This window comes from Girardinichthys multiradiatus, chromosome 22 (genome assembly GCF_021462225.1).
Source record: "Girardinichthys multiradiatus isolate DD_20200921_A chromosome 22, DD_fGirMul_XY1, whole genome shotgun sequence".
Classification (NCBI taxonomy): Eukaryota; Metazoa; Chordata; class Actinopteri; order Cyprinodontiformes; family Goodeidae; genus Girardinichthys; species Girardinichthys multiradiatus.
This window is the reverse complement of record NC_061814.1, coordinates 4,340,096-4,364,304: the sequence shown is the minus strand read 5'-3', so window position 1 is coordinate 4,364,304 and position 24,209 is coordinate 4,340,096. Positions and strand designations below refer to the sequence as shown.

Sequence of the window (24,209 nt, the reverse complement as noted above, 5' to 3'; positions counted from 1 at the left end):
GGCACCCCGTTTTCACAGAGCATTATGTCGTATTGCCAATATGTACTTTGTGTCTAAAAGGTAAATCCAAACTCTAGTGACATATTAAACATTTGGGTTGGCCGTAGTAGAAGCAGAGAGGAGAGACACTGCTGTCTGGACTGGTAAAGTTTGCCTGAAGAAGTTACAATTTTGGTCTTCATGAGGAAGTTTTTGTCTCAGCCATGGCAATGAGGAGGACAAGGACTTTAAAGCATAAAACTGCTGACTTCTGATGGCCTGCACTTGTGTAGCGCTTTATCTGATCTGAGGACCCAAAGTGCTTCACACTACAATCAGTCATCCATCCATTTATACACAGTCACACCCCCCCCAAAAAAAACAAATGCTGCGAGCTCCAATACATAGACTGCATGTTTTTACCATAATTATTGTTTATTCACTAGGGTATGGCTAATAATTTCAATAAGTTGGCAGTACTGTCTGAACTGTTACCTTCTTACGATTTCCCGTTGGCTAGAGTCAACAGAAATGCTTCCATTGGTAATTTTAACAAAGTATTGGTAGAATCTTTAATTCCTCAAAATGTTTTGATGGCATTGTCACACTTGTGTCTCTGAAGGTGGAGAACTTCATTTCCTTCAAATTGGAGGAGTTTGTGATGATGCGGATGATGGAGATATGTTTATTGATGGCCCAATTTCTAAAGGGGGTGAGCCGCTGTTAGAGGGGGCCAAGCCCTCCTCCAACCCGTCCAGTCCTGGAATCACAGGTAGGATGGGGGTTATACAAATAAAACACTATAATTCACTCCATCAGATTGCAAATAACAAAGCATGTAATTTATTTTTTGTGCAGGAGTGGACCTCCTTGTGGACCAACCTCTGACCCCTGAAAGTCTGGCATCCTTGGTGGAGTTGACACGGTTTGAGACATTGACACCACGGTTCTCCGCCACTGTACCACCGTGCTGGGTGGAGGTGCAACAGGAGCAGCAGCAACGACGCCACCCGCAGCACCTTCATCAGCAGCACCATGGAGATGCAGCCCAGCACACCCGCACTTGGAAGCTTCAGAGTTACAGGTGGCTCTTATGGACTTCTCCAGTAGTTTCTCACATTTGTGCTTTAGGTGTATGTAAATTTGGATACATCTTATTCAGATTTACATATTTGCTAAAGTAAAATGCTGATCTGAAAATGCCATGATATCTTTGCTTGAAATGCTACAAATTTTACTTTAATGTATTACTTCGTAATGCAGAGCAAAGTGATGGCTATACAAAGATAATCACCTTCAACACTTTCGGCAAAATGTAACTTGTCCTAGAAAGTTTGGGCTAAATTCTATTTGACGCCATCCTTCACTCTGTAGTCCTCCCCACAGGTATGGGCTGCCCACATGGAGGAGCTGGGATTTCCCAGTCCTGTTGGTGTCAAGGAACCCCAAATTGGGGGCGGGGTACCCTCACAATTCAGATATAGGGGTATCCCACTCTTCAGATATTTTTGAAGTGCACACCCAAAACAAGGACATTCAGAAATGAATACGTTTGCACAGGTTACACATTTCTAGTCACTGAAGAAACCTGATTAACTTATTGGTTTTTGGTGAGGGCTGCCGCTAACAGCTATTTCTATATTGTTTAGCAGTCTATCAGCTAATATGTTGAATAATCTTAGCAACAAATGTTCTCACAAAAATTAAAAGCGTTGACAGTTATTTTATTTTTATATAAAAAAATGTAAACAAAGACTTTCTTATTATAGTATAAAATCCAGCAGTTAGGACTGCAACTCTAAGAACAAGTCTGTTGTAAAATGAAGAACATTATGGAGAACCCTGAGCATCCTCTTCATGAGACTGTCCTACAACAACAGAGTGTCTTCAGTCAGAGGCTTCTTCAGATCTGCTGTAAGACGGAGCGCTACAGGAGATCCTTCCTGCCCACAGACATCAGCATCTACAACGGCTCTTTGAAGAAACCTTCATAATATGAGCTACAACATTTCATTTCCCTTTGGGATTATTGAATTGAATTATTTAAAATATAATAATGCAGACTTTTCCATATAACATAAATATGAACTGCATTGTTCACTGTTTGTTATGAATGAGTTTTTCTGGCTTAAATGGTATTCATTTAGATATTATTTAATATGTACACAATTAAAATTGGGAAGAAAAGAAATACATATTACATATGGTAGGCTCCATAAAGCCTTTACATTAACATACTCAGGCAGTGTTCCAATAAAAGGACCCCTGCAGACTGTAACTAGAAGCTTATGGTTGTTAAAGGCAGTTACTATATTTCTTAAAGTTTATAAAATTAAAAAAGATAAATTCCTTATAAAAGAAGGAAATGTTTTGACTTAGAATGTTGATGTCAAATGATCATATTCGGCATCATTACTTAGCACAGCTGGTTGCTGCAGCCTTATTTTAAATATAGAAGGAACTCCTAATTAATCTGTTAGAACAAAGTGTGCTTTAAATAAACTTGTCTTGCAAACGGAACATTTTTTCAAAAAAATCAAAGTTGTTAGATGACTTTCTGTTTTTAATGATAATGTTGTATTTTTCAGCTCCAGCTGGGATGAGCATGTGTTTGAGCTGGTGCTGCCTAAGGCCTGCATGGTGGGCCATGTGGACTTCAAGTTCGTCCTGAATGCCAACATTGTCAACATTCCTCAGATCCAAGTCACTTTACTGAAGAACAAGGCACCAGGGCTGGGAAAAGTCAGTGGTGAGGACACTGTTTATTCCCTTTAAATGTTTTTACTTTATGCTGGGGGTGGGACTTTGAGTCATTATCTTGGCTTCCCTTGTTAAATTAAACCAAAATAAAATCACCCATATGTACTTCAGCAATGTCTGGAAAACAAAATATTATATTAAAAATCTATTAAAATATCTGAACTAGCAAAATTGCTAAATAATATTAATAAGTCTCAAGAAAATAAGACTGCATAATGCCTGTTGGTTCAGCCTTCTGGGGGAGGAAACATGCATCAGTCATGAGGCATTACAAACTACTAGCATGCTTCAAAAGTAGAATATGCCAAAAATTATATAATTTTTCTTTTATGATTACACCCTTTTTTTTAATCATTTAAGGCAAATCACAGTTGAAATATGATAAAGTTGAAGTGAACAACTCTATAATGGGGTGTTTTATTTGACCAAGGCAAAATTTGGTACTGAAGACAATGATGGAGAATAGGAAGCCCATTTCAGCACTTCTTTGTTTCATGTTCTTTTGGCCCCTAAAGATAAGATGACTTATAAAGCAGTTCAAGATGATTTTGTTTTATACTTGAATGTCTAAAACGCTATAACAATGGGTGGGGTAAAATGTATTAAACGTTATGTGTTGGAACCCTGTAAGCATCTTTAGTTTGTTGGATTCATCAGTCCAGCGCTAACGTTGACGGGCTTACCCCTGTGCCTTTTACCCATTTATCTCACCCAGAATGAGCATTTTAAGCCAGCCACTTTATTTCTTTGCACAACTGATGCAGGAAACTTAACAGAATATCAGAATGAGCCCACAGTGCGGTAGGATTCACATAAGCAAACACTGTGCATATGAATATAAAATTCTTTAAGTACATTTTCATGTCTGGGTATTGACTGTTTCTGATTTCTCAGTAATGGGAATAATGCTACATGTCATGTTTACTGCTGGGTTAGGAAACCCTTCTTAATAAATACAAATGCTGAAGTACATTAAATAGTTAAACTTACACTGAATATTTGCAAACATTTGCAACCTAAAACTAAGTACTGCATCTGTTTCTGACATCCTAAAGCAACAGAAAAATAAAGAAATCATCTTAATATTGTAGCAAAAATGGTGATTAACTTTTGCATTAGCACATATCAAAATAGATTCAGCTGAAAAGAACGTTTTTCACCATAAAGAAGTAAACTAAGAAATTTATGATGACTCATATGGTGAATTAAAATGAGAATTTCTTGGCAGACACAGCAGTGGACAAACAGATCACTTTTCCTCTCTCAAACGTCCTCCATGCCAATGGGGAGAAGAACAGCCAGCCTCTTCTGCAGGACTTCACAGAAGACATCCACTTCATGGACATTGAGGAAACCTCAGGTGAAAACACATCTGTTCAGTTCGTGATGAGCTATCAATCAGAATGTTTTATCTACATATATGGGTCAAATTACCATGCCTTTAGGAAAAATTCACTTTTGGCCCTTGTTTTGTTGTAGATGAGGTTTTAAAGTAACCATGTTGAGCCAATTTAGATGAGTTTTGATGAGGTTGAATTTTATGTTAAACACAAATACTATTAAGGTTAATTATAATTTTGGATTAGAGGATATAGCTTTGCTAACTAGTGATTAAATCTTGTTCTTTAATATGGATACTCTGTAAACTCTGCTGAGTTCATGACCAAACTTGTTTTCCTTCTCTTTCTACTTTGGTGGAGTTCAGATTTCTGAAACAGTTAAAGCTCCTGAATAATAATAGTTAACAGTAGTTTTGTCTGTTTGTTGTAGGTTCTGTACTGTGTCCATTCCTTGAGGACCATAAGGAGGATATTTTGTGTGGGCCCGTGTGGTTGGCCAGTGGGCTGGACCTTTCTGGTCACTCTGGCATGCTGAGCCTCACCAGCCCCAAGCTGGTCAGAGGTAATGGCAAACACAACCTGTTGCCTCACCCGTAGCTGGTTGGAACTGAAACCTGTATTTCTAGTTCAGCTAGACAAACAGTTGACACATGCCAAAAATAGCAACCACAGTGCAAACTGTGATGGTAGCACTGGTGCAATGTAAGACTTATTGTTCTTTGTGTTGACAAAATGGCATTATTAGCGAGGGATTCTTTATTTTGCCTTAGTGGCATTTTTAGTTTCATCTCTGCTAGTTTTCCATGATCTTGTCTCTTTTGTAATGTAGTTGTAATACTAGCTACAGCTGAGATTTCATGCAGTAAACTTCCTCTATTCTTCTAGATCTTTTTATGGGAGCTGCAATTTAAGTGTCATTTTCTTTTCTGAGTTTAATTTTGCCCGACATCGACAGAATGTCTACTCAACACAACACAATGACTCAATGGGTGTTTGTCCTCCTGAATGCAACTTCTAAACTCTATATACCTCTATGTACCACAGGCATGGCAGGAGGGAAGTACCGCTCCTTCCTGGTTCACATCAAAGCAGTCAGCGACAGTGGCATGGAGGAGAGCCCAAGGCCTGTGGTAAGGATGCCCAGTGCCAAGCCTCAAAGCTCCAAAGCTCACTCACTGTCTTCCCTGCTGCAGCAGACCCAGGCCTCCAAGGTGGGAATTCGCTTTTCTGTATTTTAGACTGTTGGTATGATTCCTTTCATTCTGTGGCATCCTTCCACAACTTCCACAGATCCAGGTGTTGTTCCATTGTAAGAACGTTTTAGGAAAGGCTTACTTGAGGAATAATTCTAGTTAATTTCAAAGGATTTGTTAATCAAACTGTGCTATATGGTAAACATAAGATTTCACAAAAGATATGTCTGGATTGGTAATGAATGAGAAAATACGTTTTTAAAACTGTAGCATGTGACCTCAGGTAAAGTCATAATCATTAGTTGAATTCTTTATCATTTTTGTATTTGTAGGAGAGGGTTGCAACAGGGAAAACTGAGGGCTCAGCACCATCCAAGAAAGTAGAGAACCTGCGAGGCTGTGACCTGCTGCAGGAAGTTTCAGTCACTATCAGAAAGTTCAAGAAGACATCGGTGCCCAAAGAAAGGTTTGCTCAATGTCATATTGAACCCAAAACCTTCCACCGAAAGTATGTTTGTCGGTAGCATGACACAGGTTAACTGTTGTCTATACCTTCCTGTGCTTTTACAGGGTCCAGCGTTGTGCTATGCTGCAGTTCCCAGACTTCCATGAGAAGTTACTGGATGTGCTGTGTCATCAGACAGAGGACATCCCTGCCAATGAGCATGCACAAAGCCTCATGCTTGACGTCCTGTGCTGGCTCGCTGGGGTTTTCTCCAACGGACCCTGCAGGCAGGCCTAAGCAAACAGCACACAGCAAATAAGTAGAGGTGTAACGATACAATCAGTTCACAAGATCAGGCAGTACACAATATTACAGTCATGAGAACAAGCTGAGATTTGTAAGGCAAACCAAGAAGCCTTTTAGGTGTATACCATTATTTTCTGACAATGCTTACAGCACGTCTATATTTTATTTTTCACTCTGTCAGCATTTCTTGTTTTTCCTGTGTAGCTAAAATCCTGTCACACCAACTATTTAAAAATGGTACAGGCTGCTTCTTTGCATTTTACAGCCAGCCTGGTTAGTATTTATTAGTCGACACACAGCAAAAGCTGCTTTCTTTCTTACTTGACCAATGTGAGTCTACAGCACAGATGTTTAAAGCACAAATCTTTATTTATGGGGCATATAATAGCTTTCTCTTCAGCAGATGCAGTCATGCTAACAGAGCAGCCAGATAGCACATCAAATCTACTCATATCGTTACACCTCAAAGTATTGCCCTAAATCATTTATAAATGTAATAAGAACTTTTCTGAGGTGTCTGAAACAAACTTCTCTCTGTTTTTAGCATCAGGGAAGGAAAGGAGGGCCTTCTGGCCAAAACCAGGATAAGGTTAACAGATATCGTGCGAGTGTGTTTCTTTGAAGCTGGCCGCAGCATAGCACACAAGTGTGCTCGCTTTCTTGCACTTTGTATTAGGTAAGAAACCTACAAGATGCATTCTTTTATTCTAACATTGGGGTTTCCATGTCAAAGTGTTTTCTGTCTCTTTATTTAGCAATGGGAAAGGAGAACCAAGTCAACAGGGTTTTAGCATGAGCCTTCTGAAAGCTCTGCTAGATAATATGTCTTATTTGCCTGCAGCAGCCACTGGTGGTGAGTAACTGATCATCATGGCAGAGCCATGACAACACCTGTTTTCCTTTTACTAAACACTCTGTATTCATTTCTGAGTTGTCTCTATTCTGTCTGTCAGGCTCAGTGTTTTGGTACTTCGTACTGCTGAACTATGTGAAGGAGGAAGACCTGGCAGGCTGTAGCACAGCATGTGCCTCCCTGCTCACCACTATCTCTCGACAGCTGCAGGACCGCCTCACCCCACTGGAAGCACTGCTGCAAACAAGGTATAGTCTGACTCTGCCTGGACATTCTCCATAGCGGCCATTTAAACAATATCTTTAAGCTGCTTAGCTTTGTTTTATTCTTTTGTTCCATTCTCCATCTCCTCCTGTCCACTTCAGGTATGGTCTGTACAGCTCTCCATTTGACCCGGTGCTTTTTGACCTGGAAGTCAGTGGTTCCTCCTGCAAGAATGCCTTCAACAGCAGCATAGGGGTCCAGTCAGATGAGATTGACCTGTCTGAAATTCTCTCAGGTAGGAGCTGGGATCACATATTGTTACAGAAATGTCTCTCTGCTAGCTTTTAAAACGTCTGTTTAAAGCAAACATTTTATTAAAGCTTTCTCTGACCACTAAGCCTACTAGTCTTTTGTAGCAGCTCTGCTTTACTATAGCAGCTCCTTAACTTTATACATTATAAGAACAACACATTGATTTTTATATGACATTGTTTTGACTAAACACACATCTTACCAGTAGCCCAACACGTCGCTGTTTGATGGTAGATTCAACTGATGATCAAAATGTGTAGCAAGAGTTGATACATTTTTATGTCCACTGAACAGCAGCCCAGTTGTTTCAGTTTATCCATCTACTGATGAACGACATCATGACGTCTGTTAATGGTCTTGTGGGATCAGAACCAACCGTTTTGCCCCAGACCATGTAATTCTTGTTTTGTATTACTGGACTGCAAACAGCAGATGGTGACAAGGTGGCCTAAAATCTTTCAAATCTGAACAAAACTCTTTAACCCGCCTGAAAGGTGTGTCATCCCAAAGGTTCAAGCTCATCTTTTCATTTTCCTCCTGTCATCCAGGGGTTCCATGTAGAAGAGCTAAAAACTGACTGCTTTCCAAGAAAACTTGAAATTACCAAACTTATAAATATAATGAAAATAAATTTAAAAGTTGATAACATTTTTTATTGGTCTATTCATAAATGTAGTTTAAAGTTTGTTTTGTCCTCATCATGAGACTAGAGGGCCCTGATGGTTCGCCTCTACATTTTAGCATATGACTGGTCATCAGGATTCCTGTGTTCCAGCCATATATATATATATATATATATATATATATATATATAAAGTTTACTGTCTTTCATACTTAGATCTGGAATGTTTTGCAGGAAACGGAAAAGTGAGCAGTTCTGCAGCAGCAGCGGAGGGGAGCTTCACAGCACTGACTGGACTCCTTGAAGTGGAGCCTTTGCACTTTACATGTATATCTACCAGTGATGGCACACGGGTGGAGCGAGATGATGCCAGCATGTTCACTGGTATCTCGTCATTGGTTTTTACCAAACTTGTGTTCAGAATGTAGTTTTGGCTGGCCATCTGTTGAGCTTTGTGCTTGTACTTTTTAAATCCAGTGAGTACATTTGGTGTGACTCCGACGGTGGGCAGCATGTCAACGGGGACGGTCGGAGAAGCTTCGACAGCTCTGAGTTCTGCAGCTCAGGTGGCCCTGCAGTCGCTGTCTCATGCCATGGTCTCAGCTGAGCAGCAGCTGCAGGTCCTACAGGAGAAACAGCAGCAACTGCTAAAGCTGCAACAACAGGTGAAATTCAGATTTACAGTAAAATGCTGTTGAATTAAACTAAAGCTGTACAGAAGAGCATATGCTCCACATGTAACCGCTAAGTACTAATCAGATGTATGTCGTGATGGTGATGTTAAAAGACAGAATCATTTGGAGCTAAAATACAACATTCTGGCAGCTGTGACATTAATTTGCATACAGTTTATAGATGAGCTAATGCAGATCTCAGACTCTGTGCACACTAACAGATGTTTTCCATATGACAGATGAAAATGCTGATGTCAGAGCTAATCTGTGCAGGAAACCACTGCAGTTACATTATGTTGAAACAGATAGGCTTCACACTAGCTGCCAGCTAACTATTCACACTTAAACATGAGGCATTTCCCTTCCCTTTAGTACTTTCATCTCTGATCATTAATATCCCCTTCTTTGCTGAGAACAGAAAGCAAAGCTGGAGGCCAAGCTTCATCAAACCACCTCTGCAGCTGCTGCTGTCGCTTCTGGAGTCGGACCCATCCATAACTCTGTGCCTTCAAACTCATCTGCTCCGGGCTTCTTCATTCACCCATCAGATGTCATCCCACCCACACCAAAAACCACGCCCCTCTTCATGACCCCTCCTCTCACACCGCCCAATGAGGCGGTGTCTGCAGCCTTCAGTGCAGAGCTGGCTCACCTGTTCCCCGGCTCCATGATGGACCAGGGACCTGTCAACATGGCTGCACACAAGAACACACAGAAAGCCAAGGCGGTCAGTAATTTGTTGCTGAATGTCAGATCATTTAGCCTTTGAACATCCAGTACTAATTGCTAGAGTTCAAATAGTAGCAGTATATCAGTTTGTTTCCTTTGCTACGGTACAAATAAGTGATCAATGTACAAATCTAAGAAATGTCAATACTAATATGAACAGTAACTTATTATCTTTATGTAATACATTTTCTTTCAGCTGACCTGCTCATCATCTCATAGTTTCTCCTGTCTTATGGTTATTGTTGATCTGGAAAATGATAAAAAAACATTTGAGTACAACAAAAGTAACAGGAAGAATTTCTTTAGTTGTCGTCTTATAAAGGTAGGTCAGTAGGTCTCTACCCACACTACCCACTCAAAGCGCTTTACACGAGAGCCACATCCACCCAGACGCACTCACTAACGTGCACATTCATACACCGATATGCAGATCGGTAGGCAATTTGAGTGCCTTGCCCAGGGGCACATCAACATGTGGCTGGAGGAAGCTGTAATCGAACCCACCACCCTCAGATTTCAAGATGACCACTCTTCACCACAGTCGCCTCCTGGTTCTATTGTGCTTTAGGCAATCTCCTAGCTGCTTGTTTCTTGTATTGAAGTCGGAATGTTTTGTGTTGCAGAACCCGTTGGGCAGCGGTTTGGCTTTGGCAATTTCTCAGGCATCTCACTTCCTGCAACCTCCTCCACACCAGTCCATAATCATAGAGCGGATGCACTCTGGTATGTAATGTTGAGGATTATGCCAGGTTACTGCTTCTACTGTTCGTTTCTTCTCACATTGTTAATCTCAGTGAACATTATCTGCATGACAACAGGCAGTTTGTTGGTCGTTGCTCACTGCTTTTTTGTGTTTCTCGCTAGGAGCTCGACGCTTCGTCACCCTAGACTTTGGGCGTCCTGTCCTGCTGACTGACGCTCTGATTCCGACCTGTGGAGACTTGGCCTCTCTGTCCATAGACATCTGGACGCTGGGTGAGGAGGTGGATGGTCGCAGGCTGGTCGTGGCCACAGACATCAGCACCCATTCGTTAATTCTTCACGACTTGCTGCCACCACCTGTCTGTAGGTTCATGAAGGTCAGTTTCTCTGTATTCTGGGGAGAATTTTGGGACAATGCAATGCATTTTAATCCCACCGTCTATAATTCCTCATAGGCTCCTTTTAATTTCTTCAACATGTTCCTTCAGATTACGGTGATTGGACGGTATGGCAGCACCAGTGCGCGAGCAAAGATTCCATTAGGTTTCTTCTATGGCCATACTTACATCCTACCTTGGGAGAGTGAACTTAAATTGATGCATGATCCGTTGCGGGGAGAAAGTGAGGCTGCCAGTCAGCCAGATGTAGATCAACATCTGACCATGATGGTAGCTCTACAGGAGGACATCCAGTGCAGGTAAGTCAAGGATTGTCTCTAACTATTCTAAAGCCTGGTTCACATTATGAGATTATCAGCCACCTTAGACAAATCTTTTGTCATGAACGAATCAGATGGAAATATGGTTGTAAGCTTGGGTCTGTGGTTGGTTAGTGTGACAGACACACTTACCACAGGTTTAGCTCTGATGTACATCGGATATCAGAATTGTCAGAAATGTTCAGGGAAATTAGTGCTGTGTGACTGCAAGCAGCATCTGATTCACGCCTTATTATGTCATCTATGAACGTTTTCACAACTGTCTCCTTTTCTTAATCCCTGCCTCTCTCCCAGTTGGGCTCCAATGACATGCACACTAACACCTGAGACTTTCTCTCCGTTAATGACTTGGAAATTGGCTGCAGTTCAGTCTTCCATTGTCCAGCGGCAGACGTTACTCTTAGAGTATCAGACTCTCACAGTGCCTCATGTAGTGTCCCCAGCTGCAGCTAACCATTGTTTTAGTAATCAAATATCTGCAGATTCTTCGTTTAACTGCCAAAGTTTATTTGGTAGTTAGTTTATGGTCCAAAGTTTAGTAAAGGAAATACATGAAAGAAAATGCAAGGAAGCAAATAATTCAATTCATTTTTAAAAGTATAAATCATATTGTTTAAATGTAATAACATAGCATGTCTTTAGTGCACAGTTGAACCTTTTGTAGGAAAGGAGGCATCTGCAGCTAAAACATGAACATTTCAAAAGCTCAGCTCTTTCTGGTTGACTGAACCTCCCTACAGTGCCAGATGGCCTCTGTGGTGAAAATGGTCACAAGCAAAAAAGTGCATGAAGTGTCACTTATTACATTCTGGATTTTAAATAGTTTTTTTTTTAGCATCAAGAAGCATTATGTTATCCAGATAAAATAGAACCCTTGTAGTGTACGTAAGTGCACAGAATAAAAAAATACATTACCTATCAAAAAGGTAAATGGCAGATTAAATCCAGACCTAATAAACACTGCTTTCATATATCTCACCTCACTTTCAGTCTCCTTGTGCAGACATCTGTTCATCTTTGCTGTGTGCTTAATATGTACGAGTTGGTGGTGGAAGGAACTTTGCGTTTCCTGCTCAGGTGTTGCAGCATTGAGGATGTGCCATTATGGAATGCTAATCCAGTACACTCTGTTCTCTTTTCTGTTCAGTTTGATGTGATCCCACACTTTTAACCATTTTAGTTGTCTTCTCAGTCCTTCTTTTTGCCCTTTGCCATCTCCCTCCCTTAGAACTGCATTTTGGCCTCCATATATCAGCAGCGCAGGATGTTATCAGTGGAAATGAGAGCATCGTGCAACACAAATAACCATCTGGCTAGAACACAGTGCGCTGAATAGTTAAACAGCTTAACGAAGGCAGATAATTAGTCTAAATGAATTTTTGTAATCGAGGTGCTCGAATTATTCAAGGAATCATTTCAGCCCTAGTCACACAGACAAGTCCTGTGTTCTGTTTTTTTTTTTTTTAAACAGCAGTGTGTTCCAGACTAGACATTGGCTCTCTCTTCTCTTTAGGTTTGACAATGTAGGAATAATGAAATCTGCTTGCTTCTCATTGACCAGGTACAATCTAGCTTGCCATCGATTGGAGACCCTTCTTCACAACATTGACCTTCCACCTCTAAACAGTGCCAATAATGCCCAGTACTTCCTACGAAAACCAGACAAGGTGGTGGAAGAGGACCAGCGGGTTTTCTCAGCCTATCAGGACTGCATCCAGCTGCAGTTACAGCTCAACTTGGCTCACCATGCTGTCCAGCGATTGCGAGTATCACTGGGCGCTAGCCGCAAGTCTCTGCCCAAGGCCAGCGGCCGGCAGGCCCAGGGGCTTGTTCACAGTTCATCCACTGAGCAGCTCAGGACAATCATTCGTTATCTGCTGGACACGCTGCTCAGCCTTCTGCACTCCACTAACGGTGAGGCAGAGAGCTCAGCACTGCTGCAGCACTGAACGTGATGGCTTCCTGTAATGATCATGTTATGTATGCTTAGAGTTTTGCTTGTCATTGATATGACACACTTGATTCATTGAACTGTTTGTGTTGTCAGGACACTCTGTCCCCTCGGTGCTCCAGAACACCTTCCATGCTCAAGCCTGCGAGGAGCTCTTTAAGCACCTCTGCATCAGTGGGACGCCTAAAATCCGTCTTCATGCTGGGTTGCTGTTGGTGCAGCTCTGTGGAGGCGAACGCTGGTGGGGCCAGTTCCTTTCTAATGTTCTGCAGGAGCTCTACAACTCTGAGCAGATACTTATTTTCCCTCAGGACAGGTAGGAGACCACAGTTTCTGTACAGGTACACCAAACACATTCTGCCTTTTTCCCACAAGTTACCACAACTTGAGATTTAATGAGTTCTGAATAAAATGTCCAAAAATGCACAGTGGGACAGAACCGCACATCCATATGTCTTTTACACCTTACTTCCACAGGGACATGGGATCTTTAGCCTTAGCTGGAGTGAGCTTATCATTTCTTTAGGCCTACAGCAACAAGATTGTTGAGCTTTTATGTATTTTATCATTGTTTCCAAGCTTGTTTTTGTGTTGGTGGTTTTCTGATTTTTTGTTGCTTTATTGGCAGATATATTTGCCCAAACCAGGAATTTTCATAACGTTTGTCTCATGGAGGCTATTTTTCAGAACCAGAACACTCAATAGCTTCTTCAATCAGTCCTCTGATGAGATCCCACCAATATCTAAACCCCCATTGCTCTTCATGAGCCCTCCTCTTAATAAAACATCATAGTTGAAACTAAATGTAGTGATGCTGGCACTGGTGATTGTTTTGAGCTTCTCTGTGTTAAATCAGTTCAACGCTATAAAAGTCTTCTTAGCTGTTTCTGTTTGCATTATTTTAAAATGTTGCTTATCCACTTTATACAGACTGAAGCCAGTCCAAACAGAAAGTTAGAACTGAGTTCTGACCTGTAGCACAAAGCTGTAAGCCAGTGATGGAGGAGACTGAAGGGATGACAGCCATTCTGGATGAATAATGAAGCTGGAGTTTATACTTTTTCCAAGGCTCTCAGGGGTGTAACACAGACGCTTTAGTAACGAGGCCTGTTGCAATAAGCAATGAATCAATTAATCTCATGGATTAAATTAATGGCATGATTAATCCATGTGATTAAAGGAGGCTCCTAGATAAAGCCACTAAAGGAGCTATACCCATAATGTTTCACTTTTCCTTCCCATAGAAAGGACTCCTGGATCAGTGCTTCTTTGTTCTCTTTGTGTCTCTGCTCTGTTCTCTCAAACCCCCAATCGGTTGTGGCAGATGGCCGCTGTTGGAAAAATGTATAAAAATGATCATTGTTTAGTTTAAACAAGGTTTATGTTTGACTTTCTACTATAGTGAAGATGATTCCTGTGATTGCTTTTAGTGTGGACAAAGGGAGTGGAATTGAGGAATGTGGTCTGGAGTGGATCACTCTCTGGGCATGACAAGCTCATACCATATATGGGAATGACTACTTTTTATGTTTTAATCTCTGTAAGAATTGGCTGAACCAATTCTTGCTTTTTTCTTGTAAGAATGTGAGTTGTGAATAAAAGGCTGGTGCAAGGATTTCTCCCTTTGTGAGAAGGAAGTCACTGTTCTGGCAGAGGACTGTCTCACCCTTGCAAGTCAAACTTACTTGGTTCAACTTGTGCCTTATTTTACACTTGTCTGTGTTTATCAGCTTTCTAACTCTAACATTTCCTCTAACAGCCGCTCACACTGAGCCTGGTTCTGGTTCTGCTGGAGGTTTCTTCCTGTTAAAAGGGAGTTTTTCCTCTCCACTGTTGCTACATGCATGCTCAGTATGAGGGATTGCTTCAAAGTCAACACCAGTGACTGTCCACTGTCTCTACATGTTCATCCAGGAGGAGGGAATGCTGCAAGTCACTGACTGGATGCAATCTGCTGGGTTTCCTTAGACAGAAAAACTTTTTATCCAATTTGAATAAATAACTGAATCTGACTGAACTGTTCAATGGTTAGGATTAATTGGAATGTATGAACCTGACTTGAAATCCTCGCAAGCGCAAATAATCCTTATTTTCCTTTTAAAGTCCAGTAAACAAATGCATCTGGATGTGAGAAAGAGGCTGGATAGTTAAGGTTTGCAGGAGAGTTCTACTTCACAACTCTTCCTAAAAGATTAAGTGCTCAGTGAATGGAATGTTTAGGCTCTCTACCAGGTAATCGTAGTACGATTGGAACATTTTGGGAAAGCCAGTTGCTGAAGCAACAGCAGACTATAGAATCTACAACAACGTGAAGTTTCTATTTTATGTACACTCCATAGTGGAAACTGTAAGTACTAACTAAAGCATCCTCTGGTTTTTCCAGAGTCTTCATGCTCCTGTCCTGCATTGGCCAAAGATCCCTGAGTAATAGTGGTGTGTTGGAGGGTCTCCTCAACCTGTTGGACAGTCTGCTGTCCCCACTACAGCGACCAGGGGCTGCTACTCAGCGCAGGACTGAAGGTAAAGCACAGACAGACACAATGTCCCAAATGATGCAAAATGAGGTACAAAAATGTGTCTGTTTCCCCCAGGTATTTTAGACATCCCCATGATCAGCTGGGTAGTGATGCTGGTTTCAAGACTCTTGGACTATGTAGCCAGCATCGAAGATGAGGCCTCAGGGGCGAAAAAGAGCCTTGGAGGGAAGGAACGGGACAGGCCTGTAACAGGTAGATAAACATGATGGGTTTTCCATTTTTGGCCCTCCAATTTTTACTATCTATACTTTTAGTGCAAAAGGTCTACTTTTGAAAAGACTTACTCATACCTGGCTTAGATCAGTTACTCATAAATATATGTGTCCAGTCTCATTCCTGTTGTAGGAACAAACAATAATGACTTAGGGATGAACTACCTTGTACAAAGCAAGTTGTGCTTTCTTTGTTGGGGTAGAGCACGTTTTTATGCTTGCTGCTGTAATGATAGGTTGCTGAAACAGCTCGACTGGTAATATTACTCACATTTTTGAACAGTTTTTTCCTGTGTTTCAGGGATTCAGTGGAGTTTTATTAACAACACTCTTCAGTCACAGAACTCAAGCAGGACAGCTAAAGGTAGCAGCAGCCTGGATCGTCTCTACTCACGAAAGCTCCGCAAGCAGCTTGTTCATCACAAGCAGGTAAACATGTTTGACTCCAAAGCCAGAATAACGGAGGAGCATTACATGACTGCATTCATTGTGTTTATTTTAATAGTGCTTATTTTATTGCAGCAGTTGAACCTGTTGAAAGCAAAGCAGAAAGCATTGGTTGAGCAGATAGAGAAGGAGAAAATCCAGAGCAACAAAGGTTCCTCCTACAAACTGCTAGTGGAGCAGGCCAAACTCAAACAAGCCACATCTAAGGTAAGAAGCATACCAGTCTATATTTCAGAATGGTAATATTTTGGCACGACTGTTCTGTCAAATATCACTAATGAACAACAATTAAAAACTATTATAGTTCAGTAGTTTTTAGCTGTACGTTTACTTGCCTTATCCAAGCAGTTTGTACTGATATTCCAGAACATCTTCTTTCCATCTCACAGCACTTTAAAGACCTGATCCGTCTGAGACGGACAGCTGAATGGCCTCGCTCTACATTGGATGCAGAGTCCACAACAGCCAAAGAAGCCCCAGAAGTAGAACCTCTGCCCTTCACTTTGTCCCATGAACGCTGCATCTCCGTGGTGCAGAAGCTTGCCCTCTTTTTGCTCTCTATGGACTTCACCTGCCATGCTGACCTGCTACTTTTTGTCTGCAAGGTATTCATCTGAAATAAGTGTATGGATCTCCTTATTGTTCTCTGTATAGACACGTGATTAATGTTTTTATCCCTCCAGGTACTTGCTAGAATAGCTAATGCCACAAGACCTACAATCCATCTGTGTGAGGTGGTGTCTGAACAGCAGCTGGAACGCCTTTTGCTACTGCTTGTAGGGACAGACTTCAATCGAGGAGACATCTCCTGGGGAGGGGCATGGGCACAGTACTCCCTCACATGTATGCTCCAGGACATCCTGGCAGGTCTGTTTCATTTGGTTATTATCTCAGTGAACCCAGTTCTTGCATGTGTTGTTGGAAGTTTGAGAACAGAAAACACAACTTCATTACCCAAGGTAACCCTGGTCTTCAGAGAATCAGGAACGAGATGTCCCATTTTGGGAAGCGCCCCATCTGCGTATTCTTCAGCAAATATCTCATAAAGTCAATCCTGATTGGCTGATGATTGTGATGCCTATGTCACATACCTTTTATGTAGCCTGCGCTAAGACACGACACAATCAGGGTTAGAAAAGTAACCCTAATGTTCTCGTTCATAGCATTTGTTTCTCACTTTTAGATATGGAGACTCCCGTACAGCCAGTTTATTGAATGTAACCACTAGCCTCAAGGAGAGACACTGACCCAAAGGATACCAGCACCAACATTGCATTGGCCACACTAGGACCTGAGACATTCTGTGTATAAAAACATCTGAAAGCAAGAGAAGACCAGCTGGCAGCCATACACATGTACTTGTTAGACATCCCTTTAAACAGGGCCCAGGATGCAGCCAGCTCCTGATTAGAGTAGGTATAGAGACCCACAGGTGGTGACTGCATTGTCCAGTGGTAAAGCCACTGCTTTGTGATGATCCTGCCTTAGTAGAGGTTTGCCCAAAATATAAAGAGCTGGTCTCTTCTCTAAAAACCATTTGTCCTTTCTGTGTATACATGCAGAGCTTGAATTAGGTGGAGCTTATTTAATCCCTCCTCCACAGGTGAGGTAAAGGGGTGGAGGAGAAAACACTGTGAGGGACAGACTGAGCCACTGCCTTAGGCATAAAGGACAGGATTCAGTGAAACGGTTTTAGCTGGTTTGCCAAACCGCTCGAACCCAACTGCAATGTTTCTTGGTCCTTGCTTGTGCTAAAAACCAGAATCCAGGCAGCTAGCATCTGGCAAGGGAGTTAGCCTGGTGCTCTGGTCTGTGGCCAGTTAAACTTGCTGACACAGGCGTCACAATCACCAGCCTGTTAGGATCGGAGTAATAAGGTAAATGCTTCTGAGGAATATGCCGAGGAGACGTATCCCACAGCCAGACAGCAGAATGAGTGCAGTGAATGAGAACGGGGCAGTTTGGGCTTTCTTCTTCTATTTCTACTAATTATAAAAGAAAACTTTGAAAAGTTTTATTTTACCACCAAATACATTTTAAAACTTGAGCCAACTCCATTTGCATAGAGTAGGAGACAAAGTACTTTGATGGCGATCTTTAGGTCAACATAATCTCAAAACAAAATCTTTGCATTGTGCAGACATCCACCATCCTCTTTTTAATGCATATTCTGGAGATGTTTCTGGATGCTAGGGCAGCAATTCTTAACCATCAGTATATTGTGTCCATGTTTTGATGATGGTTCTGATCAGGAATAATGTGAGTTTCCTTAGCTCAAGATGTGAAACACATGCATCATTTGTCTTTCTGGTCCAAGGAGAACTGATGTCTCCTGGTCCTCTTGATGCCATGGAAGAGGTGGTGGCTGGGGGTGAGGAGGCAGGGGCATCATCTTCCTCAGCCGTGGCAGACTCGGATGACTCTCTGGCCCAGCCTTCCTCTATTCCCCTGGTGGAAACCATAGATGAATCTCTGGTGCCAGATATCATCGCAGGTACTACAGGGACCTCCACAGTGTTTCAAAGTACGTGGGTACCCCCTCTCTGCCCGTTGCACTTCTCACAATATTATACAGAAATGCAAAGACCCAGTCACTTTCAATAGCATTTTCATTTCATTACTTTTTATTGCAGTATAAAGGTTATTTTGAACACATTTCTGTCTTTATCATACATGTGAGTTTAAACGTACTTGCTGTAAAATCAATCACATTTTTTTAGATGGAGTTTATTGCCAGGTTTTGTTTTTTTAGAGGGCAGTAAGACTAATTTCAATCTTTATTTTCTTCACCCTGTGGTGTTTGCTATATTACTGCTAAAAGTGCCCCAAAGCCTGCTAAAGAACAAGTATCTGTTGCTTAAATGTTTCATCATGTTAACCTGGAAAGATTAAAGATGTTTTTATTATCCAAAGGTGCTCCACCTCTATCCGCTTTGGAAAAAGATAAAGACATAGACTTTGACTTGCTACAAGACCTCATGGATGTTGATATTGATCCTTTAGATATTGATTTAGAAAAAGATCCACTGGCTGCCAAAGTATTTAAGGTATGTTGATTATTTGACTTTCTTCTTTCAATCCTTTTACTAATTATCACTGCATGAGCTTAAATGCTAATGGTTTGTTATTTGACCATCCTGTTAACCGCAATTAAACAACAAAACAACAGATTGTAGACTACTTAGGTTAGGGTATGGCATGAGAACCAATGACAGATGAAAGTAAAACATCATATTTGTAAAGTAGCAGAAGGTTTGGATGATTAGGCAGCATGTGAATGATCTGTCCCTAGAGCTGATGCTTTTGAAGCAGAACGGTGGCTAAAATACACATTAAACTGACTTCAACTTGGGTCCGACTGTGCTGAGTGGGTCTCTCCATCTGCAGGATTCCAAGATCTGTGAAGCATATAAAAAGTCTTCCAGTAAAGGAAAGTTGATAAATCACTGATAACAGGGTTCCTTTGTAGATTTTGAAAAAGTATGAAATAAAAATAAAATGTTTTACAGGTCTGTATAAGAATTCAATTCAAATTCAAAGATACTTTATTGATCCCCGAGGGGAAATTAGAATGGATGGATGGGAAATAAAATAAGAGAAAGGGAAAATATATTATTCCATATGTCATTTTCTGGGTTCTTCCTTTAATTTCTTTCTTACTGCCATTATTTCTGTTTCGTACTTCCTTGTGTCCTACCTCCCTTGCCTCAATGTGTCTCCATCCAGTCAGTCAGTCAGTCATAACTGCCATAAATTCATGGTGTATTTGAGAATTTAAAATGAACTTAAATGACGAACTGAAAGATTGAGTCTGAATGTTTGACATGAGTGATGTGTAAGATCAGGCCTTAGATGGACTAGGCTGGCTCTTGTTCTGAGCTACAGGTCCTTCTCAAAATATTAGCATATTGTGATAAAGTTCATTATTTTCCATAATGTCATGATGAAAATTTAACATTCATATATTTTAGATTCATTGCACACTAACTGAAATATTTCAGGTCTTTTATTGTCTTAATACGGATGATTTTGGCATACAGCTCATGAAAACCCAAAATTCCTATCTCACAAAATTAGCATATTTCATCCGACCAATAAAAGAAAAGTGTTTTTAATACAAAAAACGTCAACCTTCAAATAATCATGTACAGTTATGCACTCAATACTTGGTCGGGAATCCTTTTGCAGAAATGACTGCTTCAATGCGGCGTGGCATGGAGGCAATCAGCCTGTGGCACTGCTGAGGTCTTATGGAGGCCCAGGATGCTTCGATAGTGGCCTTTAGCTCATCCAGAGTGTTGGGTCTTGAGTCTCTCAACGTTCTCTTCACAATATCCCACAGATTCTCTAAGGGGTTCAGGTCAGGAGAGTTGGCAGGCCAATTGAGCACAGTGATACCATGGTCAGTAAACCATTTACCAGTGGTTTTGGCACTGTGAGCAGGTGCCAGGTCGTGCTGAAAAATGAAATCTTCATCTCCATAAAGCTTTTCAGCAGATGGAAGCATGAAGTGCTCCAAAATCTCCTGATAGCTAGCTGCATTGACCCTGCCCTTGATAAAACACAGTGGACCAACACCAGCAGCTGACACGGCACCCCAGACCATCACTGACTGTGGGTACTTGACACTGTACTTCTGGCATTTCCTTCTCCCCAGTCTTCCTCCAGACTCTGGCACCTTGATTTCTGAATGACATGCAGAATTTGCTTTCATCCGAAAAAAGTACTTTGGACCACTGAGCAACAGTCCAGTGCTGCTTCTCTGTAGCCCAGGTCAGGCGCTTCTGCCGCTGTTTCTGGTTCAAAAGTGGCTTGACCTGGGGAATGCGGCACCTGTAGCCCATTTCCTGCACACGCCTGTGCACGGTGGCTCTGGATGTTTCTACTCCAGACTCAGTCCACTGCTTCCGCAGGTCCCCCAAGGTCTGGAATCGGCCCTTCTCCACAATCTTCCTCAGGGTCCGGTCACCTCTTCTCGTTGAGCAGCGTTTTCTGCCACACTTTTTCCTTCCCACAGACTTCCCACTGAGGTGCCTTGATACAGCACTCTGGGAACAGCCTATTTGTTCAGAAATTTCTTTCTGTGTCTTACCCTCTTGCTTGAGGGTGTCAATAGTGGCCTTCTGGACAGCAGTCAGGTCGGCAGTCTTACCCATGATTGGGGTTTTGAGTGATGAACCAGGCTGGGAGTTTTAAAGGCCTCAGGAATCTTTTGCAGGTGTTTAGAGTTAACTTGTTGATTCAGATGATTAGGTTCATAGCTCGTTTAGAGACCCTTTTAATGATATGCTAATTTTGTGAGATAGGAATTTTGGGTTTTCATGAGCTGTATGCCACAATCATCTGTATTAAGACAATAAAAGACCTGAAATATTTCAGTTAGTGTGCAATGAATCTAAAATATATGAATGTTAAATTTTCATCATGACATTATGGAAAATAATGAACTTTATCACAATATGCTAATATTTTGAGAAGGACCTGTATGTTAGCTCATATTGCTAAACATTGGTACTCATCCACATCAGTATAGCTTCGTGATTTAAACTTTTTAGATTGACTTAAGACTTAAAGTTTTGGGTTAACTGAACCTATAAACTTTGACAGTGGACTTCATCTGTTATATAACTTTATTTGTTTTTATCTGTTTGATTTTTGCTCTGCTCTCCTCTGTACATAAATAATGTTTACTGTAAAGGTGCTTTGATTTCAGAAAAGGGTAGCTCTTAATAAAACATAACATTACAAAACATGTGATATTGAAGCCAAATGGTGTTCTGCTGATTGAAGTGCAGCTTCCTTAAGTTTTATATAGACACAAACAAAACAAGGTCCTTTGGTTTTAAGGGGATGGTTTATGGAAAAGAGATTTTCTTTTGTTTGCCGTGTGTAAAATGTTTTTATGAATTTTACTCCTATAAAAACATAGAGCACCTCTTTTAAATAAATGTGCAAATTATCTGGACTTCATGAAAAGTGATGAGTCCACACCGTCTTCATTTATAAAACAAATCAAAGTGCAAATGCAGTGTGTGGGAAAAACCTCTCCTGCACCTTTCCACCACATGTAGCTCCATCTTATCCCCACCTGTAGGTCCACCTGTCCTCTAAAAATGGCAAAATAGTTTGAATAATTCTTGTTTTGTTGATTACATTGTTTTTGTGATTAATGACTTGCACCGCCCTGGTTACCATACTGTTCTGTTCTTTTTTATCCACACTCTCATACTTTTCTTAGCCAATAAGTAGCACCTGGTATGACTACTGGGGTGCTGACTATGGAACATATGGGTACAATCCTTACATCGGAGGTGTTGGTATTCCAGTATCCAAGCCTTCAGTTGCACCTGAAAAGCCTGCCTCCCAGTGTGTGTCAGTCTCTGTGTCTCAAGGTGAGCGGAAGCTGAATTTCTTCAATTCTTCAGCACAAGCTCTATTTTATGAAATGTTGTCCATCCAAGCCTAAAGGCTCTGCCTCTTGTTTCACAGCACTGGATGCCCGACTTGAAGTTGGCCTGGAGCAGCAGGCTGAGCTAATGCTTAAAATGATGGCAACTTTACAGGCAGACTCTATTCTACAAGCTCTCAGTTCAAGTTCATCTACAAGTAAGGGGTTAAATGTTCCTGGCATTTACTGACTAGAGCAGACTATTTCTTGAGGAAGCTGTTTTTATCTAGTTTTTGCAGCAAGATGTTGCAAATCTTCTATCGGTCTGTTGTGAGGAGAGAGAAAGCTGGCTCCATTCTGGGGACTGCTGTGGAACCTCTAGAGATGATTGTAGAAAGAGGGATGTTGCATAAAGTGAAGAACTTCATGGACAACCCTGGTCATTCTTTTCACAAGACTGTAATACAATAGCAGAGTGTCTTCAGTCAGAGGCTTCTTCAGATCCTCTATGATACAGGCTGCTACCCCAGCCATCCCCATCTATCATCACTCATTTAGGAAACATAGACAAGTGAAGGTTAAGACAAAATTTACTTTCCTTTTGGAATTGATAAATGATTTTTAAAGTGAATATTTTCCTACTGTCTACAGTGCGAAGAACAAGTATTTGATCCACCACCGATTTTGCAGGTCTTCCTGCTTGCAAAGCATGTAGAAGTTTTTCATTTTTATCATAGGTACTCTTCACCTGAGTGAAAGAATCTAAAACAAATATCCAGAAAATCACATTGTCATTTTTAAGTCATTCATTTGCATTTTACTGCATGAAATAAGTATTTGATACATCAGAAAAACAAATTGATCACCAGTAGGAATTCTGGCTCTCACCAGCCTGTTAGTTCATCTTTAAGAAGCCCTCCTGTTCTCCACTCATTACCTGTATTAACTGCACCTTTTTGAACTCGTTATCTTTATAAAAGACACCTGTCCACACACTCAATCAAACAAACTCCAACCTCTCCACCATGGCCAAGACCAGATAGCTGTGTGAGGACATCAGGGATAAAATAGTAGACCTGCACACGTCTGGGATGGGCTACAGGAAAATAGCCAAGCAGCTTGGTGAGAAGACAGCAACTGTTGGAGCAATTAGAAGAAAATAGAAGAAGTTCAAGATGATGGTCAATCTCCCTCAGTCTGGGTCTCCATGCAAGATCTCACCTCATGGGGCATTATTGATCATGAAGAAGGTGAGGGATCAGTCCAAAATCACATGCCAGAACCTAGTCAATAAAGAGAGCTGGGAGCACAGTCTCAAAGAAGACCATTAGTACCACACCACGCTGCCACGGAGTAAAATCCTGTCCCCCTGCTCAATCCAGCGCATGTCCACACCTGTCTGAAGTTTGCCAATGACCATCTGGATGATCCAGAGGAGGAATGGGAGAAAGTCATGTGGTCTGAGACAAAACTAGAGCTTTTTGGTCTAAACTCCACTTGCCGTGTTTGGAGGAAAAAGAAGGATGAGTACAACCCCAAGAATCGTGAAGCATGGAGGTGGAAACATCATTCTTTGGGGATGGTTTTCTGCAAAGGGGACAGGAGGACTGCACCATATTGAGGGAAGGATGGATGGGGTCATGAGCCCAGCAACAGCCCTGAAACCTGAAGGATTCAGAGAAGATCTGTATGTGTGTGCAAACCTTATCTAGAACTACAGAAAACTGATATCTGGAATTGCAAACAGAGGTTTCTGTACCAAATATTAAGTTTGGTTTTTCTGATGTATCAAATACTTATGTCATGCAATAAAATGCAAATTAATTACTTAAAAATC

General features: G+C 41.3%; 1 protein-coding gene across 2 annotated transcripts in view; it reads left to right on the top strand.

Moving 5' to 3' along the window:
* Window positions 1-24,209, top strand: part of birc6 (baculoviral IAP repeat containing 6) — a 114,129-nt gene that overhangs the window by 21,691 nt on the left and 68,229 nt on the right. The window contains exons 11-40 of one of the 2 annotated variants that reach the window (XM_047352390.1): window positions 602-751; window positions 838-1,063; window positions 2,568-2,728; window positions 3,968-4,099; window positions 4,510-4,641; window positions 5,124-5,290; window positions 5,605-5,738; window positions 5,843-6,004; window positions 6,568-6,699; window positions 6,779-6,876; window positions 6,977-7,124; window positions 7,242-7,375; window positions 8,249-8,398; window positions 8,492-8,679; window positions 9,107-9,415; window positions 10,041-10,140; window positions 10,282-10,496; window positions 10,608-10,816; window positions 12,399-12,751; window positions 12,885-13,104; window positions 15,172-15,308; window positions 15,380-15,517; window positions 15,839-15,966; window positions 16,060-16,191; window positions 16,374-16,589; window positions 16,668-16,851; window positions 18,302-18,508; window positions 18,898-19,031; window positions 22,223-22,376; window positions 22,474-22,590. In XM_047352390.1, the coding sequence (XP_047208346.1) occupies window positions 602-751; window positions 838-1,063; window positions 2,568-2,728; window positions 3,968-4,099; window positions 4,510-4,641; window positions 5,124-5,290; window positions 5,605-5,738; window positions 5,843-6,004; window positions 6,568-6,699; window positions 6,779-6,876; window positions 6,977-7,124; window positions 7,242-7,375; window positions 8,249-8,398; window positions 8,492-8,679; window positions 9,107-9,415; window positions 10,041-10,140; window positions 10,282-10,496; window positions 10,608-10,816; window positions 12,399-12,751; window positions 12,885-13,104; window positions 15,172-15,308; window positions 15,380-15,517; window positions 15,839-15,966; window positions 16,060-16,191; window positions 16,374-16,589; window positions 16,668-16,851; window positions 18,302-18,508; window positions 18,898-19,031; window positions 22,223-22,376; window positions 22,474-22,590 (5,067 nt within the window). The remainder of the gene's footprint in view (window positions 1-601; window positions 752-837; window positions 1,064-2,567; window positions 2,729-3,967; window positions 4,100-4,509; window positions 4,642-5,123; window positions 5,291-5,604; window positions 5,739-5,842; window positions 6,005-6,567; window positions 6,700-6,778; window positions 6,877-6,976; window positions 7,125-7,241; window positions 7,376-8,248; window positions 8,399-8,491; window positions 8,680-9,106; window positions 9,416-10,040; window positions 10,141-10,281; window positions 10,497-10,607; window positions 10,817-12,398; window positions 12,752-12,884; window positions 13,105-15,171; window positions 15,309-15,379; window positions 15,518-15,838; window positions 15,967-16,059; window positions 16,192-16,373; window positions 16,590-16,667; window positions 16,852-18,301; window positions 18,509-18,897; window positions 19,032-22,222; window positions 22,377-22,473; window positions 22,591-24,209) is intronic. The other variant, XM_047352389.1, reaches the window with a different exon arrangement.